General features: G+C 38.0%; 1 protein-coding gene across 1 annotated transcript in view; it reads left to right on the plus strand.

Moving 5' to 3' along the window:
* ythdc2 (YTH domain containing 2) overlaps positions 1 to 13,361 on the plus strand; it is a 41,601-nt gene extending 28,240 nt beyond the window's left edge. Inside the window, 7 exon segments of the mRNA XM_085414605.1 lie at positions 498 to 617; positions 712 to 866; positions 3,276 to 3,444; positions 8,576 to 8,791; positions 8,913 to 9,098; positions 12,758 to 12,805; positions 12,807 to 13,361. Coding sequence (XP_085270731.1) covers positions 498 to 617; positions 712 to 866; positions 3,276 to 3,444; positions 8,576 to 8,791; positions 8,913 to 9,098; positions 12,758 to 12,805; positions 12,807 to 12,830 — 918 coding nt within the window. The 3' untranslated portion in view covers positions 12,831 to 13,361.
* The last annotated feature ends 1,288 nt before the right edge of the window (positions 13,362 to 14,649 follow it).

The raw sequence follows: 14,649 nt of genomic DNA on the forward strand, positions 1-14,649 counted from the left end.
TATTTGTTTACATGCATACAAAGACAGTTGCCAGACTATTTATCCCAGCTTCTTACTAAACATACTGCTGCTTGCAGTCTTTGATCAAAGGCTCAGAATGTAGTTTAGCAGACGGAGCATTTCAGTTGGTGGCACAAAGGCTTTAGAACAGCCTTCCACTCTACCTACTTATAAATGACTCTGTGGGTTATTTTAACAAGCAGCTAAAACTGTTTTGTTTAACCAGATTTTTTATTGATGAAACTGTTTTTAAATTACCAGCTAACTTTATTCTGTCTTAAATTAATTTTGTATTTCTGTTGTGGCACTTTATATTCTTATTTTATCCTGTTTTGTTCCCAAGCACTGACTGCTTGTCTATAAAAGAGCTTTATACATTTTATTTACTTTGTAATTATGTTTTCTATATTCTCTGGTGTTGTTTGAATTTTGTCACATTAATATTTTGGTATAAACTATTACATACATTTCTGAATAAAGTTGTATCTTGTGGTCAGGCTGCAGGATTGCTGTCTGAACTGAGGCAGAAGTGGCAAAGCCTATTTATCAAGAGGATCCGTTGTCCTTCAAAGCCCTGGTCACAACAGGATGAGGCTGTCATTCAGACTCTGGTTTCTGTATGTCTTATTCTTCTGCTTTCCATTTACGTTTCACTTATTTGGATACACTATATTTTCTCAGTGACTGCCATTTTTAACTAACTTTCCTCAGGTGCTTGGAGCAGAGGAGCAGGCAGCAGGCCTGCAGCAGCCCACTGGCATTGGTCAGCGGCCTAGGCCCATGCCATTAGAAGAAGGAACAAGGACCTCTGTGAAAAACCCCAAAAATACTCCCCGACTTCCCACCACCTCCACCACCAATGAAAGGTTAGAGTTCAATAGCTTTTACACCGCAGTGTAATTAATGCTATTGTTGTTATTATGTCCTGTCAATCCGAAATCAATCAAAAGGACAAAAGAGTAGATATCGACAGTAGATATGTTATTATTTTGCCATCTCGATAACAGCTGATATATTAAGAAACTAAATATTTTATTCAAGAATTCAAGGGGAAATGTTTTTTACTTTCTAGTTAAAAAGGAATAAATCAAATGGTAAAGATTTCCACAATTTAGACTTTTTGAAAGCAGGATATTTTATTAAAGCGATTTAGCAGGAGCAAAGGAAAAGCTGAATCAAATAATAATAAAAACAAAACAAGAATCAAATCACTGTAATTCTACTGTGAGTATAGACAGTGGATGAATAATATAAAATTGCTGTTACAGCTGTGTGGTTGTGGATTTGAGATTTTAGTTAATATTAACATGTATACTATGTAGCCAAAAGTATTCACTCGCTCATATCATTGATTTCAGATGTTCCGGTTACTTCCATGGCCACAGGTGTATAAAATCAAGCACCTAAATGTTCCACATTCAACCATTAGATTACAGAGTGGATCAGCGGATGCTGAGGTGCATAGTGTCTCAGCAGCCGCTTTTTATATACAAAGCTTATAGTGTTCCCAAGTACTCAGTGAGTCCCCTTCTGGGTGCATGACATACCCATATGGAAAAGAGATATATATATATATATATATATATATATATATATATATATATATATATATATATATATATATATATATATATATATATATCTCTTATAAAGTTTGTATCTGTCTTGTGTGAAATTTGTATGAAAAGCATATAAGAGTGAAAACAGATATAAGATCCCTTGAAAAATTATATAATGAAACTTGTATGTTTTGGATACTTACTAAAACAATATATGAAAGTAATGCGAAAGTGGCCACTTTCATGAGTAATCACATATAAGTTTTTACTATTTCTTTTCCATATGGGATATGTCTGTACAATAGTTTATACTCCTTCCATACTTTTGCGAGCATGTCTGCGATCCATGCAACCACTGCGTTGTTAAAATACTCCCCAGCAACCATGTGAAACTCACCAATCCCCTCTTTCTAATTGTACATGTTTCAATTGTTACCAGTGAAATGATGCAGACTGTAAAAAATTTGAAATCATAGGCTACGTTCACTGCAGGTCTTAATGCTCAATTCCAATTTTTTGATCAAATCCGATTTTTTTTTTTTTTGTCTGCTTGTTCACACTACAAATAAATGTTGGAGTCAAATTTTTAAATGTTGTCATTGTGTTTCTTAAATTTGTAAGTCTTAGTTCAAACTGTAGGATCAAAGACATTCCTTTGTCTCTGACCACCTCCCCAGCTACTCAGGTGCTGGGGGAGGCTTTATTAGGCACATCCTATCTGAAAGATCTGTTTCTTGTGTGGTAAGCTTCCTGCTTTTATGACCCTGCGAGGAGGCCGGCTTGATGAACAAGTTGGGTTGGAGACAGGTGAGGAGCGTTGAGCTCCAAGAGCCTGGTTCCAACCAAGCCTTCCCTTGCTAGCAAGTAAAAGATGTTTGTCTTGTTTTTGTCGTTAACAAGATAGCTCTACCTCTGTTGTATGTAACGAGAAGTTTCTAAACTAGCCTGGCCTGTGGAAGTGCAGACCCAACATAAAATGTGACAGCAAACGCGCTCTAGTGTGAACCCTCAAAGCGGCCCGCATGCGCAAAAGAAGATGTCACACAAAACGCGCTCTGTTTAGACCCAGTCCAAACAGTATTGTTTGACTGATGGCCCTTAATATAAAGACTTGTTTCGGACTTTACGTTTCCCAATTTTGCTTTAAGTTATAAAGTTATTTTGTTATTTACATATGGCCTAATAATGATCCTTATTGCTGTTTTAGAGAGGAGCAGTGCTTCAAAGGATAGTTGGAAATTTCTGTCAGAATCTGCAGATTATACAGTACAAATAAAATGTTCACGTTTCTCCAACGTTGTCTTCCCAACAGTTTCACTAACATCTACACGGGATGGCCAGGAAGCTTTCACGATGTCTTCGAGCGCTTCTCCAGCGCTGATAATTGCCGTCCGTCTTGTGTCAGTGAAGTAAAAGACAGATTTAATGCGACATGACCATTCAAACAGCAGTCATTTTCTAAAACATTAGATATGTGTTGGATTTAGTACCACATACGAAAGTGACCCAGGTCGGATTTGAAAATATCGGATTTGTGCTGTTCACACTGTCATACCATGATCGGATATGGGTCGCATAGGGTCAAAAAAGTCAGATTTGATGCGCTTTCGCCTGCAGTGTAGCCACATTATTCTTTTCGATACACCTTTTATATGTTAGTCACAGTGAGTAACATAGTTGGTCATACTGTTCCACCATTTAATCATTTTCTTTTAGGTTTTGTCTAACAACAGCTTCAGACCTACATCAAATTCAACCCCACGGCCAAGATGAGCCCTCCCTGTCCAGATATCAGTTCTCTGATCATCCGTCTTCCAGTATTTCTTCCTGCTCTGCGACGTTGGACTGTCAGTCAGATACCGTTGATCATTTCTTCTCAAGAAAGGTATGAACAGTCTGCCAAGCAGTGTTTATTTCTACACATCATGTTTTCCTAACACCTTTCAAACTCTACTGATGGATACCCAATGCATATCCTAGACCAGGGGTGTCAAACTCATTTTACATTGATCTTAAGCTGGCTAGACCAGTGAAACTTCCCTACTACTATTTAACTGTTCATGATGAAGTGAAAGAAATAGGTCAGCACAACTCTTTGGACTTAAATTGTAAGAAATAAATGTGTAAAATTACAGAAAAAGTTTTGTAATAAGTGTGTCAAGAACCGTAGTTCTAACACGCAAGCTGGACCCAGAAGCAAACACAATACGCGGGAATGCACGCAAATTAACTTTATTTCTTAACTAAAGGTGACCCGGAATAACCAAAGGGAACACGCTGTTTTAATGTTAGAACAGAAGAGACCGGGAGATAAATGATTTGGGGATGCTGCAATCAGGACCGTGGGAGGCTGCAACAGTAAGGGGAGAGAGTTACTGGAGAGCAGGGAGATAACGGCATACAACAGGGGTAGAACTATTTATCTTACAATCGGGGTCGGACCGTGGGAACCGGAGGGAGGGGTGAGTGTCCGCGGGAGAGGATTCCAGGAAGACGGAGAGGATGATAGGCGGTTTTTCTGAACTCCAGGAGGACAGGCGGGTGAAGGCTTGAACGCGGCGGACAATAACCTGAGCAAACAGTGACAGGATTAACACAGTTCATAGAAACCAGAAATTCCACATCAACCGTAGTTACCACTGAATGGTGACTGATGGACTGGCGTGGCCACCTGGGCATCCCAATCGCTCCTCAGACACCGAGCCGCGGACCAAGACAAAGTGAAAAACAGCTACTCTTCTGTTTTTCACAAAGTCACAGAGTATTTATTAGAGACATAGCTAAGCATTTAGCAATTTGGCATAATTTGTGAAAGCTGAAATTTCTTCGGTATTAAGTAGCAAAAATTTGGCTTTTTTGTTAGAAGTAATTTGTGGGCTAAAGAAAAAGTGGCTGACCAAACTTTATTGAACCAGCAGCAAAAAGAAGTTTTGTGTACAGTGCTGTCAGAGTGACGAAACCTGCAGAATCTGCGAGATTTCTGCTTTCAGCTCCTGACAGTATGTCCATATCTATTTGTGGACTCTATGTACCTTCTTGTTAATTGTTTGCTGTTTTAGCTGTTTGGTGGTTGTTGAAATGACTCTTTGAGCATCTGGCGGTACATCTTGCTAAACCAGATGTTCTGCCCCTGTACCGGAGGTGTTGGGGTTCAACAGTTTAATTGTTTATTGCTTTATTACTTTGTGTAGTATGAATGGCCACAAGGGAGGTTTTTATCTGTAGGAAAACCTGGTAAACTTATGAAAATACAGCTAAAAGTCCAACATTTCTGCTTGTGCTTGTTTGTGGTGAGCAGCAGATCAAACAAGTTAAGAGGTATAAATAGCTTGAACCACATTTAAGCCTGTGAGACTCATTTAGACACTCACGACACCGAGCCATGGCTCTGTGCTACATGCACACATTTCTGTGCCTTATATGCCTTATATGCATCTGCTACTACTAGACAAAACACACAAGTTTTAAGGTACAAGTTTGAATCTTTTCATCCTCCACAATTCTACACTCAGCTTTCCAGATGCTGCTTATTCACATTTTTGCTCCTTCCTTCACTTTTTTTCCAACATGCTTAATTAAAATCCGGCTACCCAACTTTCTGTATACCTGGCCTGTACCACTACACTTGCTGTCTTTTTCGGCTCCGATGTACTGACGGGCCATTAATGACTGAATATGAAATTATCTTGTGGGCTTGATATAATTGTATCGCAGGCCGGATGTGGGACGTACATTTGACACCCCTGTCCTAGACTTTAAAAGTCTACTTTTGTAATTCTCTGTTCATAAAATGTATTTAAGATCTCCATTAGTGTACTTTTTTTTTTATCTTGAATTCACAAACTGACGAGTTTTGGGTTTTTTTGTTTTGTTATTTCTTTGCAGTCATTTCTCTTGTCAGTCATGTTCTATTCTATTCTTCAGTTTTCCAAGATTTAAATATTAGAGATGGACCGATCCGATATTACGTATCGGTATCGGTCCGATACTGACCTAAATTACTGGATCGGATATCGGAGAAAAATAAAAAATGTAATCCGATCCATTAAATATCACGAAAGCACCTCACAAAACTTGCAACACGCCGTAACTCACCTCAGAACGTTAGCACGTCAGAGCAGTATGCATCACGTGATAGAGCGGCTGTGGCATGCGGGACCTGTCGGTGGTCTGGATTAGAGATGGCACGATACCACTTTTTTATGTCCGATACCGATACCGATATCATAAATTTGGATATCTGCCGATACCGATATGAATCCGATATAGTGTTTTTTAATCAACAAAACTGTTTTTTAAATATCTTGCTGCATTTTGTATAAGTTCATACTCAAGTTTAAAACAACAACTACACTAAAGCTATTCTGTTATACCTGTATGCAAAAAAAAAGATTTCATAGTTCAGCAATACTGATCAATCTAATAAACTTAAACCTACACCATCCTCCCTATTCTGGTATTTTAAAGAGTACTTAGCATAAATATTAAGCAACCTAACTAATAGGGTTCCAACTCCCAGCAACAACAAAAATAAAAAATAGGGAACCACCCCTCACGCTCCACCTCATGATGCTTAATCGACGTAATCAACCTTAATTTGATGCAGTGTGAAAAAAAATGCACAGAAATCAATTATTTTTCAAGAAATATTAAATAGATTCAACATCTTTCTTCAACAAAATTGCAGACTGCACAGATGGTACCTTCCCAAAGGGAAAAAGTACTATAGCTTACTAGGGTATATATATTAGACTTAATAGTTACTATATACAGTAATTGACTTCTATTCATTTTACATCAAATTAAAACTTTGGGTGTCAGATAATTATTTATTAAAAGCTAGACATTTTAAATGAGAATAAGAAAGAAAAGTATGTCTTTGTGCCCCCTTTTCCCTGTTAATGCCCTATCGGCCCCCCTGGCGAAACTTTGCTAGATCCGCCCCTGCACAGTTACCAGCGTCAGCTACGTAGAAAAAGATCCTGGAGTAGAAAGTAGAGATGGACCGATCCGATATTACGTATCGGTATCGGTCCGATACTGACCTAAATTACTGGATCGGATATCGGAGAAAAATAAAAAATGTAATCCGATCCATTAAATATCACGAAAGCACCTCACAAAACTTGCAACACGCCGTAACTCACCTCAGAACGTTAGCACGTCAGAGCAGTATGCATCACGTGATAGAGCGGCTGTGGCATGCGGGACCTGTCGGTGGTCTGGATAGCATTTGGAGCTTCGCTAGCAACCCAGCATTTCATCTCCGACAAAGTTATCCCGAGAGAAGTAAAGCAAGTGTGTAAGTCCATCTCTGAATGTAAAGCATTCCTGCGTTAAGCTTAACAAGCGATATATGGAGCGACTGCCTCTCCTGCTGCTACTTCAATCATGAAACTGCTTAACGATCAGCTGATCGGCTTTTCTGTCGCGAGTCCGTCTCTCTAGTTTGTTTTTGGCCCACTTTGCACCAGAAAGAGTAAACCAGCGGCTGAACAACAGCAGCACGTTTAAGCTTGATCAGCTATTGTTAGAATGTATTTAATATTACTTTCTACTCCAGGATCTTTTTCTACGTAGCTGACGCTGGTAACTGTGCAGGGGCGGATCTAGCAAAGTTTAGCCAGGGGGGCTGATAGGGCATTAACAGGGAAAAGGGGGCACAAAGACATACTTTTCTTTCTTATTCTCATTTAAAATGTCTAGCTTTTAATAAATAATTATCTGACACCCAAAGTTTTAATTTGATGTAAAATGAATAGAAGTCAATTACTGTATATAGTAACTATTAAGTCTAATATATATACCCTAGTAAGCTATAGTACTTTTTCCCTTTGGGAAGGTACCATCTGTGCAGTCTGCAATTTTGTTGAAGAAAGATGTTGAATCTATTTAATATTTCTTGAAAAATAATTGATTTCTGTGCATTTTTTTTCACACTGCATCAAATTAAGGTTGATTACGTCGATTAAGCATCATGAGGTGGAGCGTGAGGGGTGGTTCCCTATTTTTTATTTTTTTATTTTTGTTGTTGCTGGGAGTTGGAACCCTATTAGTTAGGTTGCTTAATATTTATGCTAAGTACTCTTTAAAATACCAGAATAGGGAGGATGGTGTAGGTTTAAGTTTATTAGATTGATCAGTATTGCTGAACTATGAAATCTTTTTTTTTGCATACAGGTATAACAGAATAGCTTTAGTGTAGTTGTTGTTTTAAACTTGAGTATGAACTTATACAAAATGCAGCAAGATATTTAAAAAACAGTTTTGTTGATTAAAAAACACTATATCGGATTCATATCGGTATCGGCAGATATCCAAATTTATGATATCGGTATCGGACATAAAAAAGTGGTATCGTGCCATCTCTATTAAATATTACTACAAGATACTCTGTAATAAACTGACAGAAACCTTTAAGGTTGGGTGATATGTAAAAATTTTCCAACCAACAATTGTCAGTCCAATAAGCATTAATAGACTTTTCCATGGGCTGATCAATGTAATCATGCATGGACTGATTTGCTCATTTAGAATCTGTATGTTTTGTTTGGAGGGAATATTTTACCTTCTTGTTTGTTTCAGTATTAATATAGCTACTTTTTGGATCATTTATTTATTTATGTATGTATGTATGTATGTATGTATGTATGTATTTATTTTTTTTATTTGAGATGTATTTGAGACTCCTATGTTTTCGTTTTTCATCTTATTTAATATCTTAGACAATCTTAGTCCGGTTCTTTTGTGTTGCCAGTAACAAATATTTCAACTCAGTTCAGTATGTTAACAACTTTAAAATAATTTTTCAGTACAGTGCATCTGATATGATTTGGAAACACACACAGAGCACAAACAAAATGAACTAATGAGTCTCTAAGTGTCTGCTTCCTTTTGGGGTTTTTTTTAAACACAAACAGGTGAGCTTGGCGCACGTTACAGTCATACTAACTAAATGATGGGTTATTGAGGTTGGATGGTAATGCTTGCTAATGTTTCTCTCTCCACTTTTGCAGCAGGTTGTGAAGCCTGTGTGCACTCAGCTGGCCTGCCATCAGACATTAGTCCGATACTTTATTATGAAAAGCAGCAACATCAGGAACTTGGAAATTTCTCAGCAAAAAGGCATCTGGTCTACTACACCAAGTAATGAGACCAAACTCACCAAGGCCTTTTTGGAGAATAGCGCCATCATCCTTATCTTCTCTGTTCAGGGCTCTGGACACTTCCAGGTGACACTCTGTATGCATGATCATGTGTGCCAGAGTCATGATGCTGACTGTGAAATTGCAACAGTAAAAAGAAAATCGGTTTTGAAAGACCAAACTTGTGTTTTTGTTTTCTTTTTCACAGGGCTATGCTCGCATGACGTCTGTCGTCAGTCAGGAGGAGAGCTGTCATGACTGGGGCCTCATGGAACTAGGAGGGGCTTTCAGTGTAGAATGGATACACAAAGAAAATATTCCCTTCCAGTGCACCCAGCATATCCTCAACCCATGGAATGACAACAAGAAGGTCCAGATTAGCAGGGATGGGCAGGTACATATACAGGGTGCATCACAGCACAGAAGCTCTTTCACATATTGGTACAAGCAGTTAATGTGACTGCCAGCACGAATGGTAGTGGCATACTGCTCCAGCAGAGAATGCAGTGAACAGTTAATAAACGGATCATTTACAAACACTAAATTAGAACTAAACACAAACTCCAAAAAGTTTTAATGTTGTGTAAAATGTGAATAAAATCTGATCTCATTAAACCATTTTTGTATCCACAAAAAACACAGAAAGCATACCGAATGCTTAAACTGAGCAAATATCCCCTTTTAAAGATGAAAAAGGTGATGGTAGCAACACTTCTCAGAAAACTTGGGACATAGCCATGTTTCCTACTGTGTGCTATCCCCTCTTTTAACACCCATTAAAACTTGCAGATCTTTTGGGAGAGAACTCTAGTCCCCTTCTTGTCTAATAGAGGATCTTAGCTTTTCAGCAGTTGTGGTCCTTTCTATATACAGTTTTATGATGCACCAAATATTTTACGTTGGTTAAAAGAGACGGTGGTGGCGTTTTTGTATCATATTTACATATAGCCTCCGGCTTCTTCTTTGTATCAGAGAACTTGAACTTGATTTGTGGATGGCATGGTGAAATGCATTTATAGATGGTGATTTGTGGTAGTGTTCCTGATCCCATGCAGTTATTTCCATGATAGAATCATGCCAGTTTTCTAAAAGTAGCTGTAGATAATATTACATCTGTGAGATGATTATTGGTAATTTTTTCTCTAATGATAAAAATTTTATTTGTGAAGAAGTTCATGAAGTCATTACTAGTTAACGTTAAAGGGATGGTTGGCTCAATAGAGCTCTGACTTTGTCAGCCTGGCTACAGTGCTGAAGAGAAATCTGGGGTTGTTCTAATTTTCTTCAATCAGTGATGAATAGTAAGATGTTCTGGCTTTGCAGAGGGCTTTTTTTATAAAGCAACAAACTATTTCTCCAGGCTAAATGATGATCTTCTAAATTTGTGACACGCCATTTCCTCTCCAGATTACGAGTCATCTGCTTTAGGCTACGTGTTTGAGAATTATACCACAGAATCAGGTACTTCTTATTTGAGGCCTTATGTTTTCACCAGAGTCATACGTAGTGAGGAGGTAAAATTATTAACAAGATAATCGACCTCTGTTGGAGTAGCATTCAGGTAGCTGCTCTGCTCTGTGTTGGTACAGGGCATTGAAGATGATAACAGTGGGTGGATTATATTCATTCTAGTTCTTGATGGGGTTGAGGTTAGTAGGTTAGTACTTCCAATACCAAACGTATGAATTTGACCTTCAGCACCGGGCCACAGTGTTGTTGGAATAAAAAAGGCAAAGCGCCAAGCCAAGCCCATGATAAATCTGTGCTTTCATATTTATCCCAAATCCTGACCCTATTATAAAACTTTCTTCCCCAGAAAAAATGGATACCGGATATACTGGAAAAAAATTTTTTTTTGTCTTTTTCAGACCATTCTCTGCAAACCCTAGAGAAATCCCAGTAGATGAGCAGTTTTTGAAATACTGTTATGCATATTATTATTGACAGTTTTGTAGACTGTTGTCAACAAGGCAGAGAGAAAGACTCGCTCTCTGAGTTTGTTTCAGGCTTTGGTCTTGGTTGTGGTCACAGTGGAAAATCCGGATTCACACAGATATGTAGTTGTGAATGGGAGGAATTTCACAGCTCTCAGTGCCAGACATCCTTTGAGACAGCAATCCAAAAGGAGCCCAGGTCCAGTTTGCCCCACTGCAACTTTAAAGTGCTATCGGTGGAAACTTCCAGAAGATGGGATTAGAGATGTGAGGGCAAAGCGACATCACTTTGAGTGGGATCTGCAGAAAATAGGAAATATTCATCAAATTTCTCTGTCAGTTGTGAAAGGTGTTACAGACAGAATCACTGATCTTCACTTGAGGGGAGTTTTCCAAGATGAGAGATAAAAGTGAAAACATGTCCATCCTCTTTTCCTGGGCCCTCTTAGTCAATAAAGCAATTTTCCCCTTGAAAGCTTCAACTTTGTCTGCAACAAAAAACATGTTGCTGTTTCTCCCTTAAAGTGAGATGTTCAGCTGGTTCAGCAGTGAAAAAATGTCACAGAGGTAGGCAAGCTTGGCTTAATAATGTGCAAGAGCAGATTTTCTTTCTCTGTGAGAAAAGAGAAGACCTCGTTCCTCAGTTCAAATAAATGCTTGAGGACCAGTCCTCTTGAAAGCCAGCTTACCTCACTCTGGTAGAGCAGCTGGACCTGACCTGCTTCCATGTCCTCACAAAGCTTGGTAAAACATCTGTAGTTATTTTTAATGAATTTGATAGTTTACATCCATCACCTCGTGGAACTCAAGTGACATCTTTTTTGCTACAAGGATTTCACAGTAGAGAAAACAGTGGGTCCATTTCGCTTCTGGTGCACAATCAAAGATCTGCCTAATGATGCCTGCCAGTCTTTGAAGCTTCATCATTAGTGCACACCCCAACACAGTTCTGCCAGTTCAGATCGTTCTCAGTGAAGTAGTTGTCAATGCAGCGGAAACATTCCTGAGCCGTGGCTCGTGTTGGTAGCTCTCCACAAAACAGCATGTCTTCTGCTGTCCCAGCGATAACAAACTGAAACCAGCAATAATGCACCATTCGTGACATCAGTGAACTACTTTTTATTCTTTCTAGAAGCTGATGCTGTATGTCTAAGGCCATGTCCATGATATGGTGGCTTGCAGTGTTGTTTGAGAGTAGGATGGTCAGTACCTTTTTTGCAGCAGCCTCTCCGATCATTTCATGAAACATATGTACAGGGGCAGGCAAAATCAACTCTTCCACTATAGTGAAAGACTTTTTACTCTGTGACACAAGTCTGGATACAAGGTAGCTAGATTTTAAAGCACATTTAGAGTTACCAGTCAGTGACACAACAGACAGTTCCTGCATCTGCTGTCCATTTTTCTTTTCCCTTGAAATATTCCGCTGGTTTTCTTGCGAGTGTGGGATGTTTGGTTTCGAGATGCCGTTTTAATTTCAAAGGCTTTAGTGCTTCGTTGGATAGCATTAGTCCACACTCCACACATTGGGCTCTTGGGTCTGCTTCTTTTCTTTTCCGTTCACAAACCCATATTCAGGAAGTCAGGGTTGTACTTGCACAAAATTTTTGCGGGGGGGGGTTGTTACTTTTATCTTCATTTTTGCATTTTAAGAACTACTCCATATATTTTGCTGACGGCAGGCAGGGTGTCTTCTTCTGCTTGCTTATTGAGGCTGATTAAACAACTCTCACCAAGCCGGGAGAAGCTGTATTGTAACTGAGATTTTCATGGATAACAGTAGTCCCTGGTGTCTTCAATTAATAACTAATGATGTCCCACGGCCCACAGGTGTAAAACAAAAAAGGTGTTTTGCGCCCCTCAAGGCATGGCTCACCGATGGTTAAAAATCACTGGTGTAAGGTATATTCCTCAACCAGGCAACAATCAAAATACATTTTAATAACCTCACACAAAAGATTAAAATGTTCTGCTATACATATTGTTACAAACTGGGACTGAAAGCTGATCCTTTTTTAAATTATTGTTATTATTAGACACATTTTTCATAAATATATAATAATTTGATTATGCATTTGATTTGTTTTGAACTTTTCTGCCATTTTTTTTTCTAATGTAGGAATTGGAGCCACAAGCTGGAAGCCAGCTGCTGTTGTTATGGGAGAATTAATTCTGGGAGTCAAGTTAAATGAGAGGTAGCAGCCAAAAACCTCTCTCCATACTCCACACTCATTAAGTTTTGTTTTTATATCTCCTCATACCTGTTGTTATATCTGCATAAATTAAATCTTTTACTTATTACACGCATTATTTCTGTTTTACCTTCAGTGGTACACTGTTCTACTAGCTAAGGCTACGTAGCAGGAGCATGGAAGAAGGGCTGACTAATTGTAATTTTTTTCCCTTGTTAATACACAAGTTCAGTTTTAGAATGTATTCAAAAGGGTACAGTGTTGTGTTAATGAACTGTTTGTTCAGAATAAAATATCTGATGCTTTAAAAAACTTACTAAACAGGGTTTTTAAATGTCTGACAAGAAAATGAATGAAAGAAAAATGCTTGTACTATGTTTGTAATATGTATGTACGTTACTGTTTTCATCATACATTTTATTGTGAAATTGTGATGTTCAGTTAGTTTGAATTACAGAGTTTTGACAGGGTCAAATGTTTACACTGTGTCCCATTTATAGCAAATAAACAGTGATTATTTCTTGTTGCCAACTTGCTGTAGTGCCTCATACTTGGTATCATCAGGTCTTTAACCCATCAGCAAAATCAGTACGTTCTCTTTTGTTAAAGGAATATATATGTGTACACACACACACACACACACACACACACACACACACACACACACACAGGTTTCTCCTGCCACATTTTGTGCTCTTCTTATCAATCTATTTTATACCTAATCTGTCCCATGATTTTTGCTGATGCATTTTTATTCATTGTGTAGCTCTTGATAGAGACTACATTTAATTGTTCCTCTCTACTAAGCAACTCTTAGTGGGGTTGCTGACTCAGTAGTATTGACCTGTTATTTACCTTATAACCTATAATTTTGAAGTTTTGTTTTTTTTTTTCTAAATCTTTATGCTTTGGAATAATAATACAACCCAGATTCACAATTGAAGTGTAATGGTGTTCATTCTCGTCTTAAAGTGGTGGTGTTTTTACCGAATTAATTTTGCTTGTTTATTCGTTTTTTCACAGAAAAATGGTAAAATAAAGTAAATAACAGTCACTCTGGTTATCATTTGGAAACCTGTAGTTGGCAAGCAGATTTAACATATAGCTATTAAGCACGTTATGGCTTAGCTGCAGTGTTAAAATGTTGCTTGGAAGATTATTTCATCATATAATTATACACATCTCCATGTATATATGCATGTAAAACGCATATGACTTGTACAGACCACTAACTCTAGTCAATTCTGCAATTAGGGGGTTACTTTTATCTTTCATCTTTTGATTATTTTCCTGTCATCATTAACCTCCTAGGACCTGGCATCCACATATGTGGACATCATATTTTGGGTTATTTAGACCAAAATACTCAATTTTGCTCTACAGGGGCCTTATATCTAATTACGAGGACATTATACTATCAAAATTTTAAACGAATATCCTCATGTGGCTCTCATTTTTCTTATAAACAAAAATTTGGTTAAAAAATAAATAAATCTGGTAATTCTTTGTTTTTACATTCATAAGGTCCCAATCAGCCCAAATATCAAAGAGTAATTAAAAATGTATGCCGTGGAAGAGTTCGCGTCTTAGGAGGTTAAAATATATAAAGGTAGTCTAGAAGCCTATTGATTAGTGATTAATATAGTTTTAGCACAAGTAATGTGTATATAATGTTATTGTAATTCACATTGTTTTTGCAGTATAAAACACCTGGCAACTATTGATACTCACCAGAAATTATGACCGCTACAATTTTTCATAACCATGGTGCTCTGTACTACAAGTGCTACACACTACCGCGCCAGGAATTATTTGTGCA

Source organism: Rhamphochromis longiceps, linkage group LG7, assembly GCF_057381845.1.
Source record: "Rhamphochromis longiceps isolate RC_006_pf linkage group LG7, R_longiceps_female_GT1.1, whole genome shotgun sequence".
Lineage (NCBI taxonomy): Eukaryota > Metazoa > Chordata > Actinopteri > Cichliformes > Cichlidae > Rhamphochromis > Rhamphochromis longiceps.